The 24,617-nt window shown below is 41.4% G+C and overlaps 1 protein-coding gene and 1 long non-coding RNA gene across 2 annotated transcripts in view; both read left to right on the top strand.

The window, feature by feature from the left end:
• CDH22 (cadherin 22) overlaps window positions 1–21,165 on the top strand; it is a gene marked incomplete at its 5' end in the record, with an annotated part of 197,939 nt that extends 176,774 nt beyond the window's left edge. The window contains 6 exons of the mRNA XM_040438494.1: window positions 10,294–10,547; window positions 11,369–11,502; window positions 12,326–12,447; window positions 14,783–14,900; window positions 16,951–17,202; window positions 20,654–21,165. Of these exons, the coding sequence (XP_040294428.1) occupies window positions 10,294–10,547; window positions 11,369–11,502; window positions 12,326–12,447; window positions 14,783–14,900; window positions 16,951–17,202; window positions 20,654–21,165 (1,392 nt within the window). The remainder of the gene's footprint in view (window positions 1–10,293; window positions 10,548–11,368; window positions 11,503–12,325; window positions 12,448–14,782; window positions 14,901–16,950; window positions 17,203–20,653) is intronic.
• On the top strand, window positions 4,988–5,196 carry LOC121003466. The gene is made up of 2 exons (XR_005779480.1): window positions 4,988–5,036; window positions 5,103–5,196. It is a non-coding gene; the product is annotated as an uncharacterized LOC121003466 (long non-coding RNA).
• Window positions 21,166–24,617: the final 3,452 nt, after the last annotated feature.

Raw genomic sequence — 24,617 nt, 5'->3', positions numbered from 1 at the left:
TTAGTTTAAGGGTGTGCACACTTATGCAACCATATTATTTTATTTTTGTATTTTTTTTCCCTCTACCTAAAAGATTTTAGTTTGTTTTTCAATTTAGTTGTACAGTTTATAGGTCACATTAAAAGGTGGAAAAAGTTCTGAAATTATTTATCTATGTCTAATTTTTTTACATCAAAGAAACCTGACATTTTAACAGGGGTGTATAGACTTTTTATATCCACTGTGTATATATATATATATATATATATATATATATATAATATATTTATCCATCTACAGCTGTCTATCTACACTGTGGAGTAGAAATTACTTATGCTTTGCATTGTTCTCTGTTACTCCCAAATTCCTCATTACAAATGATACTAACAGCATAACAACTTGAGTTGTATCATATTAGAAATTTTTACAAAAATTTCAGATTTTTTTTTTGTATTTTGGTATGTTTCACTCTTCTCACAAACTCCAGCTGGTATGGAGTCTACGGAACGGGCGGCCCATTATAGAAATGTCTATTCTTGTCCGCAAAACGGACAAGAATAGGACATGTTCTATTTTTTTTGCGGGGCCACGAAATGAATGAGTCCGCATCCGAGCGTCAAAAAAAAGGCCGCTCAGATGCGGACACAAACAACGGCCGTGTGCATGAGGCCTTACGGTGGAATTTCCCTAAACTATCTGTGATCTGAATGTGTGGCTTTATCACTCAAGCGTTTTTTTAGGCTGAGGACCGGTGAAGTCCCTCACCTACAGCCGTCTTGACTTCTTTCATCTTCAAGTAGTTTTTGAAAAGCCTTGCCACGTGCTTTGGGTCAGTACCCCGCTGCAGCATTAACCTTTCCCTCAAGGAAGGTATAATGTACCCTTTGAAAATAGTTGGTCTTGATTATGAGAAAGTTCTTTGCTTTGTACAACTTTTTGACTTCTGACACTTTCACTTAGTTCTACTGCCGTATTTTCTACTGCCATGCTCACAATGTTACTGAATGCTAAGTTGAAAACCTGAGGCAACCTCTCCGCCTGAGAGTCGTCTGAATATGAACTTCAACGAAAGGATTAAGGCACAAGGAAATCTGACCTTTAGTACAAAGATTTTAACTTTGTCAATGTCACTAATTAGCGTAAATTTGAATAGTGACTTAGAAATAGTGCAGGATATTGAGTATTTCAGAGCTTTTCTTTATTTCTAATTTCTCAGACATCATGGCTTTTGTGTGGCAACCACCAGAGGTTTAAAGGTGATGGACATCTTTTAAAAAGATTTTTACATTTAGCATTGGTTACCTTGAGTACAAAAAAAAAGAAGAAAGTTGCTCCAAGTTTTATTTTGCAGTCTTTGTTTCATTATACAGTATATGTAATAAATGTTCACAGAAGACATAATGATGAAGATATGTGCATGTGTAGATGAACTGAACTGTGGAAAACCCCCATTAATCTGTTTGCATAAAGTCTCTTTGGTGTAATTAGCCCATGATAGCGCCTGTGAAAAATCAGCTGCAGAACTACTATACATCTATGAGAATATTGACAGGACACCTGATGGTAGTCATGGGAATCCACCATGATAGCTATTCAATACAGCACAAAAGATGTTGAAATCCATTGTCATGGGGGAGGAGGTACAAGCACCTGAGCTATTAAGTTTAGTCTTTTTAGTGATGTGGCCTCTTTTTCTCCTTTGTATTATTGAACGCCGCAGTTTTTTTCTTTCTTGGCGTTATTGACCACCCCTACCCACAGAGAGCGGCATAATGATGTTTGTATTGCAGACAATGGCATAGTCCTAGATCCAGGCAGCGTCATCGTTAAGAGCAGGTGAATTCACTGAATAAATGCTTTTATGTGCCAAGCAGAAAATAATCCTATTTTTTATTTTATCAGTTTTTTTTTTTATTTTGTAATACTTCCAAGACCATTCTTCTCTAAAATCTACTTGTCACAAGGAAATTGATGTCAATTAGTTGCTCTGTTGTGTGACGTCGTTTAATATTCTATTTGGTTAATCCAATGCTAGCCATACAGTATACAGAGGTTTTAGAACATCATAGGCTCCCATCCAGACAATGTCTGTTTCAGGGAAGGTCTTGCATATTTCAAAAAGACACTGCTAAACCACATACTTGGCTTCTCAGAAGAAGACTCCGGGTGCTGAACTGTCCTGCCTGCAGTCCGGTCATTTCACCAATAGAAAACATTTGGCACATCATGAAATGAAAACGCCAGGACCATTGAGCAGCTAGAATCCTATATCGGACAAGATGGGACAACATCCTTCTCCCAAAACTCCAGCGATTAGTCTCCTCACTTCCACTTCCGGTTTACAGACCGTTGGTCAAAGGAAAGGGTATGCTACGCAATGGTAGAAATGGCCCCTTGCTAACTTTTATTTTTAGATGTGTTGCTGCCATTAAGATCTAAATGAGGTAATTTTTTTCGTGAAATGGTAAAATATGTCACTTTCCACCTCTGATATGTGTTCTATGATGCAATGTAAATAAAATATGGCTCCACGAGATTTACAACTCATTGCATTCTATCTCTATTTCCATTTTACGCAGTGCCCCAACTTGTTTTTGAATTGGGCTTGTACTTTGGGCTGGAAGCCTAACCCCCTGCTGCATAGTATTCTGTTTGGGGCCACCAAACCAGGTGACAGGTTGCCATCAGCATTTCTGTCAGTATGTTATCCTGCCGTCAGTGAGGTCAGCATAAAGTAGATGACAGGTTCCCTTTAAAGGGGTATTCCCATCACATACAATGGGGGCATATCGGTAGGCTATGCCCCCATTGTCTGATAGGTGGAGGTCCCACCTCTGGGACCCGCACCTACAAGGAGAACTGAGGTCCGTCCACCACCAAGCGCTGCTCCCATACAAGTAAATGGGAGCGCACCGCACTTTTCGGCGGCCCCATTGAAATGAATGGAGGGTGGCTGCACATGCGCAGTGTGCCCTCCATTCATTCCCCCGCTCTGTTCTCGTTGTAGAGCACCTATCAGACAATGGGGGCATATCCTAGCAATATGCCCCCATTGTATGTGATGGGAAAACCACCTTAAGGATCTGAAAAAGCCCTAAAATGTAGGGGCTGGAATATGACACATGAAAGTCTATGCCCATACTCTACCCATGCATGCGTTATTGTCATATAGAAGCACACAGAGTTGTTCTAAGATTTATACAGAATCCAAGAGAAAAAGATGTACCTTGTTCCATTGGAGGCCGTATTATGCAGATACTCCATATGGCCCATCATATGTTTGCATATTTAGTGCTTATCACTCACTAGCAGGGAACCGCATACATGCTGTACACAGCTCTGCCATGTGCATGAGGTATGTGTTGAAAGGGTTACAAAAGTGCTCCCAGTTTTGTAATTATAGCATGAACCAGGAAGCTCAGGATGAACAGTACCGTGCCACAGATAAGTGGGTAATACAGCGCATGTATTTGTGGGGGTAGACAGAGCAGGTGAACGTTAATAGCTTACCTGAGTTCTTCATTAGGCACTCCAATGCCAAGATTTGTCGGAAAATAAGTGTACAGAAGTACCTCCCAACTAGTAACACCCAGTTGTCAATTTATTCATACATTTCTAGGAGGAATAACAGAGGAATGGCCCAACATAGAATTCTAAGCAAGATGCTCCAAAATTGTTATATTATGGGGAATACAAGTAGTTATACCATAGATGAACCCTGCAGCCAATCACTAGCCTCAGTGGTATACAGCACAAGAACAATGAAGCCAATGATTGGGGTATGTGGGCAAATAACTGCTGCTGGCAAGTAAAGAACAGGAGCGGCAGGGCTGGAAGCCTAGGGGTCTTATTATTCCTGGGTTTGGGGAGCTCTCATGTTTGCTTTAGTAACTACTAATAACAATTTTGAGACTTTGTTGATAGAATGGTGTTTTGGGCCATTCCTCTGTTATTCTTCCAAGAAATCTATAAATAAACTAACAACTGGGAGTTACCACTCGGGGGTGCCCCTGCACAATATGACATTGCCCACACACTTTGACAAGGGGAATGGTAACGCTTATTGTCAATGGATTCATACATCTTCAGGAGGAATAACAGAGGAACTGAAGAATGCAGAGTTCAAGTGTTGGTAGATTTGTGCGCCACATTGTTAGAGTTCCTGATCGCTGTACCTGTAATAGAATGTATGGTCTCCGCTCAGAGTAAATAAGTAATGCGAGACCATGCGAGTCTCACGCATGCGCTGTTACTGTAAGTAGCGGCGCATGCAGAACTGTATTACACAATGAATATGAACTCGGATTCCTTATGGATTGCGGCACATGGTTCAGATGGTCCAGGTTTAGATTCGTTGTGTAATATGGTCCTGCTTGTGCCGCTACTTACAGTAACACCGCATGCGTGAGACTCGCATAGTCTCGCTTAACTGGCAGCCATCGTCATGTGGGCTCAGTGAAGCCCATACTATATAATACATGTACGGTGATTAGGAACTCATTGGGGGGTCATTTATCAAACTGGTGTAAAGTAGAACTGGCTTAGTTCCCAATAGCAACCAATCAGATTCCATCTTTCATTTTTGACAGCTCCTTTGGAAAATGAAAGGTGAAATCTGATTGGTTGATATAGGCGACTAAGCCAGCTCTACTTTACACCAGTTTGATAAATGACCCCCATTCTCTTTTGTGAAAGAATCTCGGATTCGGATTTGTTCAAAGAAGGATGAATCCGAATCTACCAACACTACAGAATTATTTCATGCGGAATTCAAGGATTTTCTAAAATGGCAGGAGAGGAGACAGGTCCTCTTAAAGTAAAACACAACGTTTTATGAGTGTAGTCAGAGTTATTTTTCACTTAAAGGGGTTATCCCATGAATAAGGTAAAAAATGTAAATCAGACATCATATAGTACATGACAGTCTCTTTCTAACAAAGCTAGAACCAGCCTTGTACCTCACATGGATCCAGAGATCTCCCCATTCATTACTCTGCTAGATTTATATCAAGCTGGCAGCTCAAGGGGAGTGTCTTTTCTGCTGCAGCTAAGGGGGCGTGTCCATGCTCTCCCTATCACAGCTCAGGAGCCGTGCCCATGCTCTCCCTATCACAGCTCAGGAGGAGTGTCCATGCTCTCCCTATCACAGCTCAGGAGGCAGTTGAAAGATTTAACTGAGCATGTGCGGCCATCTTAATGAGCTGGTCAAAGAATAAGTGGCACTACACAGATATATTTAATTGAATAACTCAGTGGCTATACTAAATTGTTAATTACATGCAATTACAAAAGTAATCCGAACCAGGTGCTGGTTTGAAAACTGTAGAATAGTTTTCGTGGGAATACCCCTTTAAGTCAAGCCCCTGGCCTCTCTCCTTTAGGCCTCCTGCACACAACCGTATCTGCTAAATATGGATGCGGTCTGCATGAATTCTGCAATTTTCGTGGGAGCTTGAAAAAAGCCTATTCTTATCCGCAAAAGCGACAGGTTCTATCATTTGCGGCCCGGTCAAATGGATGCTAGCACCACAGGGATAACATCCAAGTGCTGTTGTTTTTTTGTTTTGTTTTTTGTTTTTTTTGCAGACCCATAGAAATGAATGGGTCCATGTGCGATGAGCGTAAAATTCGGATCGGACGCGGTGCATGACGCCTTAGGCTGGGGCTACACGGGGACTTGTGTTGCATCACTTTAGATCGAGTGATTGCCAATGATGTCACTGTGTGACACGCAACATGCCGCGACGTTTGCAAAAATTCCAGGCCTGATAGCTTTCACGCAGGTTCCAAGTCCCATCCCACTTTTATTCCATTGACTTTAATGTACGTCGCGTGACATGCAAGTCACCGCGACTCTTCTGTCATAGCCTCTAGTCACTGCGACAGCAATTTGCAGACAAGTCGCACATATTAATCTGTTGCGTGACTTTTCTGAGACTTGCTCTTGCCGTGTAGCTCCAGACCAGTCCATAATACATTTTCTAGGTGACTGTTCAGCCCCTGCTGGTTAATTTCTCATGCAGAGTGAACAGCTGGTAATGTTCATCTAGTCCGCTTCAGTCATACTGTTTTTTTGTTGTCCCTAAGATGAGAGGAAACAGAAGATGCTCTTTTTGCCAAGTCTTTGGCAGCAGTACAAAAACTGGATGAAAAGCAACTTGTCACATTAGCGCCATCTGCTGGTGAATCAAATTATACTCCCAAGAAACTCCCAATTTATAATGAACACTATGGGTACGGCCGCACAGTGTGGTCCTGATGCAGGCATGCTGTGGTTGGGAACTGCAGCTTCCAATTTCCCTGATGAAGTCAATGGGGTTTCTAAAACGGACCAGGCACGTTGCAAGTTGGGATGACCGCATCTGTGGTCGACCACATGTAAAACATGCCCACCCACTAGCAACTCCTGACCGGATGGGCCATACAGTTGATCAGATGCTTGCGGTGTATGTTTAATATAACCGTTCAAACAACAGTCCATAAATGATCTTGGGCAAAAGACGCACCCTAAAAACATGACTATACAGGTGGTAACCGCATGGGGTCCCTAACCACAGCATGACCGCAACACGACCGTGCCGTGTGGTCTTACCCTAATAATATTATGTAATATCACTATATGAATTTAACTCATTAGTGGTGTAATCTGTAGTCGAATCTCTCTAATATTTGGCTTAGAGGGTTGAGCATGGGGCATAACTTGATGTTCCTGTGCCCAAATGCAAAATCTTACGATGGCACGATGTGCCATTTATGCACAGTCGAGTAACATTATTATGACCACTTCCTACTTTTGACGTCAGTAGCGTGTAGCTCATGAAGGAAGTCACGTGTGGTGAGCTGGCTTGGTAGGTGTGTGCGATAGGCTATCTGCACACATCCCAGTCTGTTTCCAGCTATGGTATGGATGGGATCACGTATGCCGCTGCAGCCAATGATTGGCTTCAGCGGTGACATGTCCACAAACGGGGTCATGTCATTACTGAGACCAGTGATTGGCTGCAGTGGTGCACGTGACCCCCTCCATACTCCAGTTAGAATTCAATAGGTTGAGGACCAGCGGTTCACCGCACAGAGCCCCGGATTGGAGCGGGCAGCAGGGAGCAGATGTGTATGATTTTTTTTCTTTAGGTACTGCATTCTCCAGGGTTAAAAAAAAAAGGCCAAAATCCTGAACACCTCCTTTTACAATATGGATTACAATTCTAGTGATCTTCAAGATAGTAAATGAAATCCCCTAATGCAAGCAGATGAAATGCACCCATGTGTCCTATAAATAATAGTATGTAGATCTGTCATGTCTCCCGGATCAATACTACTTACAGCCAAGTCACTTTGCAAATCGAGTTTCTACGGGCTGCAAACAAGGATGACGTGTCTTTATCATCCCCTGGCATAAATGCTTTATCCCCGCAGCTCATCAGCTCGCTCTCACTTTGGGACTCTTTTTAATTTAAAGGAAACTCCTAAATATTGATCCACGTGATTTATGGGCTTCTAGCAAGAAAGAGAGGTGGCGGTTATGTCAGGTCCTATGGGGCCCTATGGTAGCACACAGGGATAAATAACCTCATCGAGTTCCAGCAAGAGACTTTCAAGTACCAGGGGATCTGTTAGTACCAGTCGTGGCTTAATAGTCAACATTTTGCCGAATAATGAATGGGAACAGTTCAGCACATGAAACATGACCGGTCATTGTAATACTATAGAACTAAATGATATGAAATGGTAACACAAGTAATTAGTAAAAGGGATATCAAGCAGCACGTAATCGGGAGAACACAGTGGACTGCAGGCATACCATATGGTATGTATGTACTTTTTACAGGAATGAAGGTGGCGGTATTTCTTGCTTTTCCAGTCCATTTAAATTGTACATTCTGATCAAAGTCCGATGAAATGGAATCAGTTGTAAAACAGAAAGCTGGCGAAAGGCACACAAGGGTAGAGAGGACCCTGCCAGAGAGCGGTGACTACCTACAAGGGGGATGGGGACAGGAGGGGAGGTAGAAGCTGCTCAGATGGTAGCGCGGTGACAGCAGGGTTATTGTGGGTCGTAGGATTTTCTGAAGAGGTTAGCTTTCAGGTTGCTTTTGGAAATTTGGAGACTCGCTGGGGTAGCAAATTCAAGAGTATGGGGGATGCATGGGAGGGGATTATGTGGAGAACAGATGAGAGGAGAGCTAAGAAGGAGGTCTTCAGAGGACTGGAGATTAGGTCAGATATGTAAGGAGGGGACAGATTAGACAACAATGTCCCATTGTTCGTGGTTCTCAGCCACCACTACTTTTCTAGGTGGGACATCCCAGCGTGAACAATTGGCGGACAAAATCAGGTGTGCGCTGCGCAACGCCATCAATGGCAAGGTCTACATAACTACGGATACGTGGACCAGTAAGAACAGGCAGGGATGTTATATCTCCCTAAATGCCCACTGGGTAAATGTAGTGGCGGCTGTGCCTTATGCGGTTTGGCCCATGTCCTACCGCCACCGAGGATTGCTGGACGTTTCTCGGTGCCTCCTGTTGCCTCCTACTGCGCTATCTCCTCCTCATCCTCCTCTACCACCTCCTCACCCAGTCAGCGTAACACCTGCACCACCAACTTCAAGCACAGCCAGGGGAAAATGACAGCAGGCTGTACATATTTTATACTGAATGTGCCGGGCAATGGAGAGCCAGTGGAGGAACTGGCAGTGGGGAGATGTAGAGGAGAAACGAGGGGTGAAGTGGGTTAATGGGCACATAGTGTAACCTGCTAAGGTTTTCCATATAGCAATGCCCCTATAGTACAGTCTTGCCAAGTACTAATGCTCGAATAGTAAAAGTTCCATAAAGGAGAATGTGATGCTTATGCATTTCGAGCCAAAACAGCTTGTTGCGCATCTCTCTTTGGTTATATTATATTATGTTTAATGTTTGAGGCATAAAAGTTTACATTTCTTTTATTGGGCATGTCAGTACTGCACCGTGCCTTTCATCCTTGATCTTTAATTAATTTTTTACCCCTCTGCATGCAACATAGTTTAAACCGATTTAATATCAGGTTGTTGTGAGCTGATCTATTACACTTAGATATGAGAAACTGTTATCATATACCTCCGCTTCTGTCTCTCCTGTGATGGCTGACAGACTGCTTAAAGAACCCTCCCCACCTCCAGGCATTTTGTTTTACAGCAAAATGATCCACTTTATGTTTTTATGGGAAAATATTCAGTATACATTTTCAAGTTTTTTCCTCTGCTAAATTGAGATCCGCTTCTGAAGTGGCATGATGCTTCTTAGAACTGTATTTATGGAGGATTTTGCGTTGAAGTCAATGGAGAAGCAGAAAAGAACGGTAGCGGTTTTAGAAGCGTTTTTTGTGAAGTTTCTGCCACCAGAAACGCATTTGAATTATATCCCAACCGAGGGCTGAATGAGAAAAACACTGGCAAAACCTCTTCCAAATCCTCAACCACTCTCCTAAAACGCTTGTAATACTCCTCTAAATCCACCAAAAATGACCGCCAAGCCCAGGAAGAAAGGAGGATCTGATTGCATCAGATCCTGGCTACGGGGAGATAGCAGGGACAAGCTTCCAACAGCAAACACACTGCAATAATAGCAGTAACACAATGCATATAGCCATAAAACATGGGACATGACAGAGGCGGATGTGCAGTAACTAGATCTGTAGAACTGTGCTAGGTTAGTTTATTGCACATACAATTGCACGTATCACGGTGACTGACTGAAACCATAGAAAAGCGAAGCCTGTAAGAAAAGGTCCTTTCCTAGAGTGATCCGGTATCCTAACGATAGCTCACTTTTAGTTCTGTTCTTCAAATCAGCCATTGCATTTTAAAGATCCATTAGCACCACAGGTTTTCATCCTCAGAAACCAACAATATTCAGTTGAATTGCGGAATATATTATGGTGATTTATGTAGTAAGCTGCATTGACGTGCACAATTATAATTATTAGCTTTCTCAGATGTGGCCAACACAGCCTGTGAACCTCCCGACTCCAGACTAAACATCATTTAAATTCTGGGGCTGGAGAAATGTCTTTTTATCTTAAAGTAATTACGAGGGAGTCATTAATAAGGATATTCTTGAATAGGATGGAGGCAGAAATATTAAGCACATCCATTTATCAAGCATTTTAAGTAAGGACATAGTCACCGAGGTGATTGCGAGTAATTGATATTTGCATTTATTTACTGATCTCATGTTAAAGTTATGTATTACTTTTTTATATCATCAAGGCTGGGAAATATTGCTTTTCCAAAAACATTATCAACAAACGTTCCTCATTATGTCTTTCTTACAGCCTCTGGATTTTGAGACCCAGAAGGAGCACTCCTTGGTTTTAGAAGCCCAGAACCGGTTTTTGGATCCTCGCTTCTCTGATCTGGGGACTTTTCGGGATCAAGCAATTGTGAAGGTGTCAGTGCTGGATGTTGATGAACCTCCTAAATTCCACCCTCTGAGTGGGATCATAGAAGTTTCAGAGGATGCGCATATTGGCTCTGTCATAGGGATAATCACAGCTACTGACCCAGATAAAGCAAACAACTCCATCAGGTATCATGCTGAATGGCAGAAGAGAGCTTGTGAAAGATTTGCTGCTCAAGTGGAAGAATTCGTATTATGTGCATGCCATGGATGGAGAGCCAGTCCTATATCAGATGGTGCTATTAAATGGTGCCATGGGTGGTTGGATGGAGAGCCAGCCTTATATAGGATGTTCCTGATAAATGGTGGCATGAATGGATGGATAGACGGGTGGATGGATAGCCAGATTTGTATTGGTGGTGCTAATAAATGTAATGCAGAATACCGCTCACACTAGCCTAGTTAAAGGGGTTGTTCCACATCAGGATAGGTCATCAGTATCTGATCAATGGGACTTCAACTCCTGGGATCCCCAGTGATGACTTGTTTGAAGAGGTTGCGGCACTCAGTTGAGAACTGCAACCTCCTCAGAGCCTAACAAGCACAGCGCCTTACATTGTATACTGGCTATGCTTAGTTTTGCAGCCAAGGCCTATTTACTTGGTCATGTAATCAATGAACGTGACAGGTGAGAGGAAGCAGTGCTCACCAGTGATCGGCTGGGTTGCAGGGAGTTGGACCCCTACTGATCAGACTTTGATAAAATATCCTGAGGATAGGCTATCAATATCAAAATCTCGGACATCCATTTAAGCTAGTCTTATATATGCACAAACACCAGCCTGTATGGTGGAGCTCTAGCCACATTGTGTTCTACTGTATGGACTCTATGTACCACGCCATATTTTGGAGGTATTCTTACAGAACTGCTTGTAATCCTTGAGTGCTGCAGTTTTTTCTTATTCCATCCCTCACTTCTTAAATTGAAACCTGTTTGTCATTGTCACCAGATACACACTGGACAAAACCTCTGATGATGGGATTTTTGAAATTGATGAAGAGTCTGGTGAAATCAGGATAACCAAAACCCTGGACCGTGAAACTTCTGGGTGGCACAATCTGACAGTGCAGGCCAAGGAAGCAGGTTAGTTCAACCCAATCATCTTTGTAAACTTCATATCATTATGGTGTTTTTTTGGTCTAAATATTTTCATCAGCAAAATACTATATTAGCCACACGTGCCTTACTCTCAGCTAGAATGTCAAAGAGTCACCATTTAGGGATCTCTTCCTTAAGTGCACCCTCATATTTTATCACTTTAAATTGTGTGTATCTGCTCTACATGCATATGTGCATACCTCTCAATCTGGACACATTATTACTATGAACACCTTTCCTTCTAGAGGTTCAGATTTGTGCACCCTTACATAACCTTAAAACAGTTGTCCAGCCTTGGAGCTGACAATCTGATTTCTGTCATAAACACTGGGTTTCGAACAGACAACTGTTTTTGGTCTGGCTGACAGCCGGCATTTGTGACGGATTTCCTAAACAGAGATGTGAATGAGGTCTAAAAGAGACATAGAAGATGGTTCACGGGAAATGGGGGCATGTCAGAGCTATCTTCAGCTAAATAGAAGCATTGCTTCTTAAGAGCAGAGAAGATCCTATGTGTTTGTGTGATCCCTCTCTACTTATCAGATTTCTAAGCTACTTAGAAGAAAACAAAGATAGTTGGAAGTGAGGGCACTGCACATAGTAATGGCAAATTCCACAGAAGGAAGATGACCCTGCTTGTGAGAGAAAAGCATCTAGCTGTGCATGTGAAACAGAGAATAATATGGCTGAGGAAGACATTAATGAAGCTCAAAAAAGACCTTCTCCTTCCTATAAAAGGCATGTTGCTACTTCAAAATGTTATCATTGCACCATATGAATAACTTCTGCCATCATATGTTTCCTATAGATTACCCAGAAAAAGTTTCACTTCTCTCCCTGAGGATACGCATCCTGGATGTAAACGATAATCCTCCAGAGCTGGCTACACCTCATGAATCATCTGTTTGTGAAGATGCTCTTCCAGGGCAGGTAATGTTCTATAATTTATTCCTATAAAAAAGTAACACGGGGAGGATAAGATATTCTTGGCACCTTAAGGCCACCTGCACACGTTGCAAAAAATACATGCAAATCCTGTAAAAAAAAAACGATCCTTTAAAAAAACAGATCCTGCACATCAGTTATGCACACTTGGCATCCGTTTGAGCCATTTTTGTCTGAGATCTGTTATTTTAGATGGGAAAAGAAAAGTAGTGCATGCCTTATTAGTAACACCTAGTTGAAAATCCATTCATAAACTTCTAGTAGGAATGATAGAGGAACAGTTATCCATAGATTCATAAAAATAGATGCTTTAGAATAGTTATTTAATATGAAATAGAAATATTTATTGAAACAGACAAGTCAGGAAAGGTGAGAAACCCTTTTTTATATCTTCTACCGGTCTTCTCGTATCTAATCTTGCTGACCCCAATTACTATGAAAAACTATAAAATCTCTCTTGATAAATTTTTATGGCAAATAATACTATACTGTATGGTCCACTCATTTCTTTGATCCTTGTACAAATCTCAATGCAGCCGTTGTTCAGATAAAATAGAATAGTGCATTATGTGATAGCCCGATGCTTCCCCCTTCACGCTCTTGACACATTACACTGTTTTATATGTCATCACCAAATAATACCGACACTGTCACCACAAGCTGACATCCCGCCACTTAAGCCATATATCACGCTGATCTCTGGCGACATTTAGAAATGCATCTAAATAGTATTTAGAGCTTTTGTTCTGCCAGACGTCTCCCGTTCAGTTTAATGGAGCCACATATTTGTATTGCTCGCACCCAGGGTGAACTTGGGTTGTCGTTTACGCATAAATGGCATAGGGACATTTCAGAAGTTTTGACCTAGTGATATGTCAAAAGTTTTAAATGAAGGGGGTCCTGCTGCTGAGACCCCCGAGACTGGCCCTTCTCAGAGAGGCAGGGTCAGCTGAACATGGACTCACATGCATCTATGAGCCTGTCTTCAGTTATGACATGAAAAAACAATAAAATATGCCCAGGCCCCTCATATAGATTATACTTACCCCGCTCCCACGTTTCTCCTGATCCCCTCACAGCCGTTGCTGCATCTCCACGCGATGCTAAAGAGGCTTCTCCCCCCGTCTCGGCCTGCTATTGGCTGTACCCCTCTCCCACCACGTTTTGATCCGCGCAACGGGGAGATGCATCGGCAGTTGTGCAGGGATCAGGAGCGACGCGGGTGGCAGGGAGCAGGGTAAGTATAATCTATATGAGGGGCCCGGGCATTGGGGGCATGTTTTATAGCTTGGATAACCCCTTTAGTAAATAATCTGCTTATATGGACGGGCAGCAGCTCACTGCTTTCTGTGGACGGGCAGCAGCTCACATAAGAACATAAGACAATCAAGCAACCGTATCTCCCAGGATACATTACAATTGGCTCTTGTTAATCCCTTCCTTCCCTGCATACAAAATAGTCCCTTACATATCACCCCAGAGAGACATGCCATGTCCCCACAATTCTGTATACTGTCTAGAGAGAGAGAGAGAGAGAGAACCATATTCTTCTATGAATTTAGAAGTAGACAGGAATGAAAGGTGTCTGGACCTCTTCACCTTCTATGAGATCACTACTCCAGCACTGAGGGGGAGGAAGGGAGCATTGAAGATACTGAGCGTTGTAGTCCACCTCTGAATGCAGAAGGTGGACCAGAAGAATAGACAGCAGAGGTGCTACTAAACAGGAAAATGTACATTAGAAACTGAACAATGTATATCGCTATAATAGTTTTTGAAATTCCCTATTCATAATATTTTTTGCCAGATAAATGCTCTTTCACACATAATTTTTGTGGGTTTTTTTTTTTGTTTTTTTTGCTTGTACAGAACATCACACATTTTTACAAGCTTTTTTTGTGTTGGTGTTTATTCTTATATTTTTAGCATGAATTTTTCAGCTATTTTTCATATCGCATAGAGAAGCCTATAGGTAAATAGCAAAAAAGCCATATATGGAGAATGCTGTATTTAAAACCACAAACAAAAAAAAGCATTGCTTGTAGTTGTAGCGCGTTTTATATCTTACTATTCTACTGCACTATTTAAGCTAACATGTAAGCAGAGCATTTAAAAAATAAAAAAAACTGTGTGTAAAACTACCCTTTGCTGTGGTGATCACTAAAGGGGAAAGATGGAGAAAGCAGAAGACAGGTGAACATGATGAACGTATATACGGTACTTGCTTTGAGACCAGGTGACATGCATCTCTCTGTATTGAATCATGTATTTTCTATCCATATCACGCTTAGACGATTAATCTGTGCTCCCTTTGCTGTAGCTGATTCAGACTATCAGTGTGGTGGATCGAGATGAACCAATGGGGGGTCATCGATTCTACTTCAGGCTTGCTCCAGACCCCAGCGCCGAGCATCACTTTACTCTGCTCAATGTCAAGGGTGAGCCATATCCTGGTCACCTACCATACATCAACTCTGATCATGTCATCCATGATTTCCATCCATTCGATTTCTTACGAATAACCATACATAATTTTGTATGATGTCATCTGACCTCACTTGAGATTAATGTTAGATGGTCCAGTTTTCACACTACCGTTACTATGACCCTGCATTCAGTCTTAAAGGGCTTTCCCAGTTTTGTGCACTTTTTGTTTTAAATTTCAAGCCCAGACACCTGTACCTGTTCAAAAAACTTACTCACCTGCTCCCAGCTTCTCCACTCCAGTTCCTTGTCCCCAAGCGGCACGTGAACCGGCAGTGACATGCCACTTGGGGACACTCCCCCCCGATGAGACCGGTCATTGACTGCAGCATTGCACATGAGTCTGCCCATCCAGAAGTTTAGAGGACGGGGACCAGATTACAGCAGAATAGAGCTAGGGATTCAGGAATCCAGAACAGGGTGTCAGGGAGCAGGTCAGTATGGTTTTTTCAACTTAAAAAAATTGCAAAAAGCTGAAAAATACCTTTCAATGTCATGCACATTATCTTATTGTGGATCATTATTGTACACATTCATAATCGAGCCTGCTATAAACTGATATGTAATCTGATATTGTCTATATAGCACGGTGCCTCAAGAAGTGCTAGAACACTGGGTGCCCATAGATCCATAATACAGGCCTGTATGGACCCCATGTGCCACCAAACAAACGCTGTTTAGCTTGCAAGGTGGCGACTAGTGTTGAGCGACCAAGTCGACTTTGACCTGAATTTCCTCGTGCATCATGGTAGCGAATCGATTTGACCTGAAATGGTGTAAAATACTAAAATAATAATACTTACCTCATCCATTTGCTTGTGACAGGCCGGCCGGCGCAATCTTGCTTGAAGATCTCGCACAAAATCATGTGCACGGTGACGTATGACGGCACCACGGGCAGCACAACATTTTGCGTCAGATCTTCAAGCAAGGTGGTGGCGGCCAGCTGGATGGATGAGGTAAGTATGATTTTTTATTTTTTATTTTTTTAAATTTTACATTCTGTTATTTCTATCAGATGGCGCGATCAACTATGAATGCGGCATCTGAGGGGTACAATGACGGGGAGCGGCGTAATCGCCACTCCCTATCATTGTACCTACTACTTACAAAGAAAAGCTCTTTGAGACAAAGTACTTCATCACAAAGCAAATGTTTTTGTGAAATTCGTCGAAGCAGCTGAATCTAATTTTTGCATACTTCGCTCATCTCTAGTGGCGACACCTGTGCTCACTGCTTTACAAAGTGCTTGTGCAAAGTAATAGGCAGTCCTGTCACAAAGCCAGATAGATGTGCACATAGTTCTTGTACTAACCCTCAATATGTGGCTATCCAATAACTGGCATCTGTTATTAGAAAATAACAGCACTAGTAAGGTAGAAAATACAGTATAATAGCAAACCCAATGCACTCCCAAAAACTGTTCATGGTTTAATGGTCAACTTCCCTCTCGAAGCGAGATGTATCTTCTTCAGTAGGAGCAGTGGTCATGCACCCAATGCTGCTGGTATAGTCTGAATTTCATTTAATTTCTTATTTGCAGGGACAGATGGTTTTGCTGTGGGCAGGTTTATGATCCTAAACCCCAGCTGTGTAATGGCATGCTGGTGGTTTCATGAGTTGGTATCAGACAGCTGGTTTAGGGGCAAAATATATGGATCATGCACAGTTCAACCAGACCTAGGTTACCGTAGGGTTGTATAGTGATCTAAGTCCAGTTTGATCTGCGAGAGATCTAAGATCTAAATATTGCTCTATTTTGTTTTAAAGCAGAACTCCAGATATAAATTCATCTTTAACCACTACTATAGACGTCATTCTCCACAGTTGGCTTCTAAAATTTAGAACATAAAGTTAGAGAAAATCCTTGAACCACTATGTCTACAATTACTACTAAGCATGATTATTTACCTAGCAACTAGCAAGGAAAGTGGGTTAAAGGTTACCTAATCCCAGGAGTTACTCTTTAATATCCAAAGTTGAAACCATGTATTTTCCTTACAGATAACACAGCTTCTGTCCATACACATCGAATGCCATTTGACAGAAGGGAGCAGGATATGTTTATCTTGCCGATACTGGTTGTCGATGGTGGTACTCCAGCTTTGAGTAGCACAGGAACTCTTACCATTCGAGTCTGTGGTTGTGACAGCACAGGGGCAGTGCAGTCATGTAACACAACTGCCTATGTGATGGCCGGAAGCCTGAGCCCTGGAGCACTTATTGCCTTGTTGGTTTGTGTTCTGATACTTGTAGGTAAGTTACAAATTATACCTTTTGTATTTTCTAACTTCCTATCTACCTTTCTATGTCAGATTTGTATTATTCCCATATTCTCATATACTGTAATTACATATTGAATTCCCCAACTCAACAAGAATTAACCAATCTATTTCAATTCTACCAATTTTAAAAACCTCTTTAAGCATAAATCCCCCACCCAACTCCTTAAATGGTCCTTCTAAAACATCCCTTCTTAATATGCTCCATTTAGACCTACTGATATCATAGAGAGGAGGACAACTCTCACTCTGGAGGACTAAGCACAGCCATGTAATTTCACATTTCTCCTACATTGTCAAAATACATTTCCTCTCACAGATAACTGGTCTATAAGGTTTCCATCTCCTGGGCCCGTGGTGATCAGCTGGCAACTAGTGGGCTGTCATGTAGAGTAGAGGGTTACATTAAAAAGATCACTCGAGCACCGTCAACCCTGACAATCCAATGGTGAAATCAACAATTCTAGAGTAAGGAAAAGCCAGTTTTTAAATCACATTTACGGGTTATCTAACCATTAATGTTATGTTCTGTTAAATTAAAATCTATGTTGGTAGGCCCGCTTCTCAACTCAGGAATGTGATTCACAACATTCACCCATTTGTTGCCATTAGAAGATAAGACATCTATTCGGAGGCTATAGATTTTTATAGCTATAAACAGCTATTGGGTGACTGCCAGCTGAAGAAACTCATCCCCCTACATCTCATCCAGACAATCTAAGATACAGCCATGGATCAGAAGTAATTTGAGGCGAAAAGACTGAATTTATTTTGTCTATTATCTCAATCCAAAACTAATTTAGTATGGGTCATCTCCATAAGAGATGCATTTAATCTAGTGTATAATGCAGACATTTTGGATGCCCTAAAGTTATCACTCAAGGTTGTATGGTGCATTAAATAAGGCATGATGAACAATACCTCCCAGGTATGAAACAAAAACATCTGTATACGTCACTCTCCTATCATAGGTGGGATGAGACTATTTATTCACATGTTCTCCCATTAATCCTAAAAGTGGCCAAACACAGTCTAAAAAAAAGGTTTCTAAAATTGGCTGATTTCAACCAAGACAGCTGTTCGTTGTGTAAAATTTACCAATGAATAATCACTTTAGCTGCCTGATTAAAAACCATCACCGTCTAAAAAGTCTGCCATGTCTTAAATTTTTCAGCAAATACTGTAGATACTAGTCCTCAATCAAGCTTTCCATGAAAGATCATTCCCAGAACGATGCTCACCAGACCAGATTGCTCGTTCTACAGTGGTTTAACCATCAACCAACTTCTATCTAATATGTATGGCCACACTGATAGGAAAGGCAGCTCTGTGCTGTGCAGGAACCTCGCCCTAAATTACATTGTCCTAATATGTATGAAGCCCCTAAGCATTTCATATCTAAATCCAAAGGAGACAGAAAGGACAAAGCCATATAAATGGAAATAATGTTACCACATATAGCACAGTATACGTGTCGTATACAGTTGGTTTCTTGCAAACAACCTAATAAGATCTCTGGATCATACTGAATAGCGTCAGTCCAATTAATTTTTCATCAGAAATGTCTTCTGGCTCCTCATGCCATTTAGGCTGACACATGAGACTTGAGAAATCAGCGTCAAGTTGGTCTGTGTGACAGTCAAAAATGGAGTTATCTTGATCTGAACTTTGTACAGTAAGGCATACCTCCAATAATTTTTATACAGTACTTAGCTAGTGGTTGGTAAAATAGATCAACTCTACAGAGTTTCTAGTATTTTACATACAGTGGTATGAATATGAGAAACCCCTTATGTTCCTCTCTTTCCACCAAACAATATGGAGAAGAAAGAGTTAGGTTATACAGAGAAATTCAAAATCCACTCTCAATTTACATGATATAACATGCTTGAGTTTCCTCATAGTGGCCACAGTGGGTACCACTGGCCATCAGAGGGCTGGGGGTTTAAGGCCATGCTAAAGCCGCACCACAAGAAACTTAGCCTTAGGGCTTTATCAGCCCCAGAAAATGTTGCAATGTTGTCTAATTTGCTTACTATAGTATTAAATAAAAAAAGTAGGTGTACTCACATAAATCGGTTGAAACAACATACCACTGTTGGAGCCGGGTAAGCACAGGTTCCTTTTACACTGCATTCTGTAGTAGGCATGTGAGCTTTCAACCAAGTGTATTTGCTGATAGAAACCATGGGTTTAACAGATGCCACATCACCCACAGGTTCCCCTGTTAAAGGGATTGCCCAAGATTATAAAAAATCTTGAATAAGCCCTGAAATAACCAAAAAATTATACTCGTTCCTTTCTCTAGTGCTGTTCTCTGCAGCACTGGTCAATTCCTCCTGTCTCTGCTTGTTTACAAATTGTAGTGGACAGAGGGCAGTGACTGGTGGCAGTGGTGACATGCCATACGCCTGTCTGTCACTGTACGTGTGGCTGAAACTCTGGTGCTCACAATGACGTGCAGGTGTACAGAACTCACCACCGTTGCAGCCAACTTTGAGCAGGACTGAACCAGTGCTAAAGAGAACAGTGCTGGAAAAAGGGGTGTGTATAACATGATTTTTAAATTTTAGACGACTGTGGAGCTTGTCCAAGATTTTCAATTATCCTGGACAACCCCTTTAAAAATATTCCACGTGATACACATTTTTTTTTTACTGAAAAGATTAAGTAAAACCTGTAATTTTATTTATTTAAATTTCTGCTTATTCTGGGCTTTGAAGTCCAGGAGGCGGTCCTATCAGTGATTGACAGCTCTCTCTGTATACACAATCATAGAGGGAAGGCTGATAGGACCGTCACCTGGACTTCAAAGCCCAGAATTAGCAAGAATTTAAATGAATAAATTACAAGTTTCACTGAATCTTTTCGCCTAAAACTATATATCAATTTGCTCAGCTCCTCCTGCTCTATAACATGGTGCCAGTAGCTTACATTGCATTTTCGTGATGACAGGTTCCCTTTAATTTAATGTGCCATCTTTAGGCCATATACACATTTTGCAGTCACTAAATGGAGAGTTATGGGAGTAATATACAGTACTATTTAATAAGGTAACCACTAGTTAATATATATATTAGTTTCAAAATGGCAAGAAGTTCTAGTCTCAAAAATCATACCTTTTGGAAACCATCTTTAAAAATGTAGCTGGAGCAATATGATGAATAAACCTTCAGATAAATCTCACATTTTGAGACAAAAAGCAACTCTTGGTCACAAAGCACATTGAATCTTCTCCAAAGACCACTCCATTATCCAGACAATGTTTCCTATAATAAATTGCACCCCTAGAAGACCACTTTTTAATGCAATTTTGAGTGGTCTAACTGTAGCTCAGAAATGTTGTGTACGTAGAGGTTTAGTCATTCTGTTTTTGTTAGATCATAATACTATATTAATTCCATTCTGTCTTTTATTGCCTACAGTGCTGATTCTTCTCATTCTGGCTCTAAAGCGACACCACCAAGGTCATCTTTCATCAGATGAAGATGAGGATATGAGGGATAACGTCATCAAGTACAATGACGAGGGAGGTGGAGAGCAGGACACAGAGGCATACGATATGTCAGCTTTGCGTAGCTTGTACAATTTCAGCGACGGCAGTGAGGCTGGAGGGGACAGTACTCTTGCTACTCAGCGTCACCCCTTGCCTCAGTGGTTTCCAGGAGCTGAACTTGACTTCTCACTCTTCAAAGACTACATCAGTAGGAAAGTGAGGATGGCAGATCAGGACTCCTCAGTGCCTCCTTATGATTCCTTCCAGACTTATGCCTTTGAGGGCTCAGGCTCCAGTGCTGCATCTCTCAGTTCAATCAGCAGTTGGTCTACAAGTTCAGAGCAAGACTTTTCTCAGTTGGGTTCTTGGGGTCCCAGATTTCGCCAACTGGCTGCTCTGTATGCAGGACACAAGGGACATGAAGAAAGCCAGAGCTCCTAGCCCAAGTCAATCCCTTAATTTTCAGGGTACCAAGACCTTATGCTCTAACTGTAGGGGCAAACTTGCTCCATATTTATTACATATCAATATGAAACACCATACGACATTGTTCTGCTATGCCCATTAATTGTTTCATTCCACTGGTGCCCATTTATATACAGATATCTACCACCTTTGATACCCATGTTCATTTCCATGCAGAACATAAACCGTCACCAAACAAAATAAATCACCATACTAAAGACAACGTCAGTCATTTACCATTAGCCCCTTAGTGACCAAGCACATTTTAAAAAAAATTGCATTCCAAAAGCTAGAACTTTTTTGTTTTTTCATAAATGTACTTGTAGGAGGTCTTATTTTTTGCAGGACAAGTTATAGTTTTTAATACACCATTTTAAGTACATGTAATGATTGATTAAAGCCAGCCGTTTAGCTAATACCCCCTTTGTTTACGTCAGTAAAAACACGTATGGGTGGTCACTAAAGGGTTAATATAACTGGTCTGTCACCATCTTTACACATATTTTTCTAGCATGCATATGTACAGAGCTTAAGGAATTGTTTTGAAAATTCAGTACTTTTTTTGGTAATTGGACTTAAAGAGGAATTCCAGTAAAAAAATGATCTGATGAAATCTCGTAGATATGTTCCAGTAGATCAAACTGGTGAAATTTAAGAGTAAAAAAAAACTGCCTAATTTCCAGAACATATGGGCTGCAACACTCTAAATAGTGTGCAAACCCCTAGAAACCCTTCTCTGATATTTCAGTTCGTTCACTGTTATGTCGGAAATTTTCAGTGAAGACCATTTCTGAGCAGTTTTGAATGGGTGTGCTATAGTTTTGGTCACTGATGGAGGTCCAACCTCACTGATCTTCTGACATACTGTTTCACCTTAATGTGATTTTATCAACCTACAACCTCTGTCAGCAATAGATTCTAACTTGTTGTATTATATGATAGTCTCATTAGGCAACCCTTTTAAAGGGGTTTTCCAGTAATATTGATTTTTAAGCAAGCGCCTGCAGCCTTCCCCTTGAAATAGAAGATTTATACTTACCTTCTCCACGCTGTTCTGGTTCCCTCCGCTGCCTCCGCTTTCTGCATCTTCTGGTACCTGCACTGCTTACATCCAATTGGTCATGGGCATGGTCACATGCATCACTCCAGCCAATGCCTGGGAGTAGAAGTAATGTGGCCACAAGCAGCACGTCACCGCTGAAGCTAGTCATTGGCTAGAGCAGTGCATATGTAAACGGTGTGGGAACCAGAGGATGAAGGCAGCACAGAGCATCGGAGCGGCATGGAGCAGGGAGGTATAAATCTTCTATTTCAAATATTGATTTGCTTAAAAATTTATATTACCGGAAAACCCATTTACACCTTAGACACTGATGGCAAAGTATGTGAACCAGCCTTCTCTATTTCTGTGTTACATGGTTTGACGTAAATGGTACTGAAATTTACTTCGATTATTCGAGAATTTTGAATATGCCGAAAAAAATTCTGATGGATTAATTAACCAAATTATGGTTATCCATTCAGACAGTGGTCCTAAACACAGCCATAAATATGGCATACAATGACTACATTAGAATAAGACCTTTATCCAACTAAAATGGTGTGCCATGAAGTGAAATGAGCAGATAAGATGAGGCATTCCGTAAAATATCAATGAGTTAAAGGGAATCTATCACCACCTTCCCTCTAAATAAAACCAGCTGACATGGGAGATGTGCGTTTGTCAGCTAATTCTAATGCTGCTGGACCCATTGCAATACGTGCCCGCAATGTAAAAAAAATGGAATTAGAGGTAAGTGGCGACAGATTACCATTAACGCAATGGAATAAAAACCCTTCCACCCAATGTAATACTCAAAAGATTTGGCTAGAGTCACAGATGCTAGCCAGATAGCTGCAAGCAACCAAACCTATAAAACGAGTATACATATTCCTCAGACAGTGAATGCAGGAAAAAAAAGGCATGCCAAATGTTTCACTAATTTTCTATGATCCCTTTTATTTTTAACCATGTAATTTTCTATATAGCTAATTGCATTCATCTACTAAGAATCTACTCATGATGCTCATTGCTGACATTATCACCAGTTGGGAGAATCCAAAACAGCTGTATCTAACAGGGTAACCTCGAAGGATTGATGCCTGATCCTTCTGAGGGCATATCTGCAGTATTAGCTGTCATTGACGTTGTAATAAACTTTCATTGTATCAGCTCTGGAACCTGTGATCTACCATCTACCTTGTCTACACCGTGCAGTTATAAAGACAATGTTTCCCTCAGTGCACTACAACGTTATTTATCATGATTCCTCAGAGGGCAAAATAAAAGTTTCTTCTACTAAATTCCTATTGCGTGTCTCAGTACGATCAGCAACAATTCTATATCCATTTAAAGGTTAACATAACAGTAAAAAAAACGGCTGTGTGACGGACGTTTTTTAACAGTTGTCACGCGGCCATTTTCAGAATAAGGGAAGTCCATGGGGCTTTTCACAGTAAAAAAGCAGCCATCAAAAAATAGGACATGTCCTATGCTTCCCATTTTCATGGACCGATGGCCCCCATATAATTTGAAGGAGGCTGTTTTTAATTTTAATGGCCGTGTTTTAGAAAGCACTCTTTTAAAAAAGAGCTGTTAAATATGGGCCCTTTTGCAGTTTTTAACATCTATTTTTTTAAACAGTCGTGTGAATGTACCCTTAGAAGAACTCACTGAGAAAGCTAACCAACCATGGTTGGCTTTCTGGTAAAAGACTTAAAGGTGTTGTGTCACTTCGGCAAATAGCATTTCTTCTATAGAGAAATTTAAAACAAGGCACTTACTAATGTATTGTGATTGTCCATATTGCCTCCTTTGCTGGCTGGATTCATTTTTCCATCACATTATACGCTGCTCGTTTCCAGGGGTTACCACCACCCTGCAATCCATCAGTGGTGGCCGTGCTTTCACACTATAGAAAAAAGCGTTGTCAATGTGCACTCCTGCAGTCCCAGCCACCAGGGAGGCCGCCACTTTTTCCTATAGTATGCAAGCAAGGCCATCGCTGCAGGATTGCAGGGTGGACGTGACCATGGAAACGAGCAGTGTATAAGGGTCCATTCACATGTCCGTAGTGTATTGCTGATCCGCAATACACGCGGCCGGCACACCCATAGAAATGCCTATTTGCAATTGCAATTGCGGACAAGAATAGGACATGTTCTATTTTTTCCGGAGCTACGGATCGGAAGATCGGTGGCACGCTCCGGAAATGCTGATGCGAAGAGCACATAGACTGCTCTCTGCATCCATTCCGTCCCCATAGAGAATGAATAGGTCCGCACCCATTCCGCAATTTGCGGAACGGATGCGTACCCATTATTACGGATGTGTGAATGGACCCTAAATGTGATGGAAAAATTAATCAAGCCAGCAAAGAAGGCAATAT

The sequence above is a fragment of the Bufo bufo genome, chromosome 6 (genome assembly GCF_905171765.1).
Source record: "Bufo bufo chromosome 6, aBufBuf1.1, whole genome shotgun sequence".
Classification (NCBI taxonomy): domain Eukaryota; kingdom Metazoa; phylum Chordata; class Amphibia; order Anura; family Bufonidae; genus Bufo; species Bufo bufo.
The sequence above is the reverse complement of the archived record's forward strand: the minus strand, read 5'-3'. Positions and strand labels throughout refer to the sequence as shown.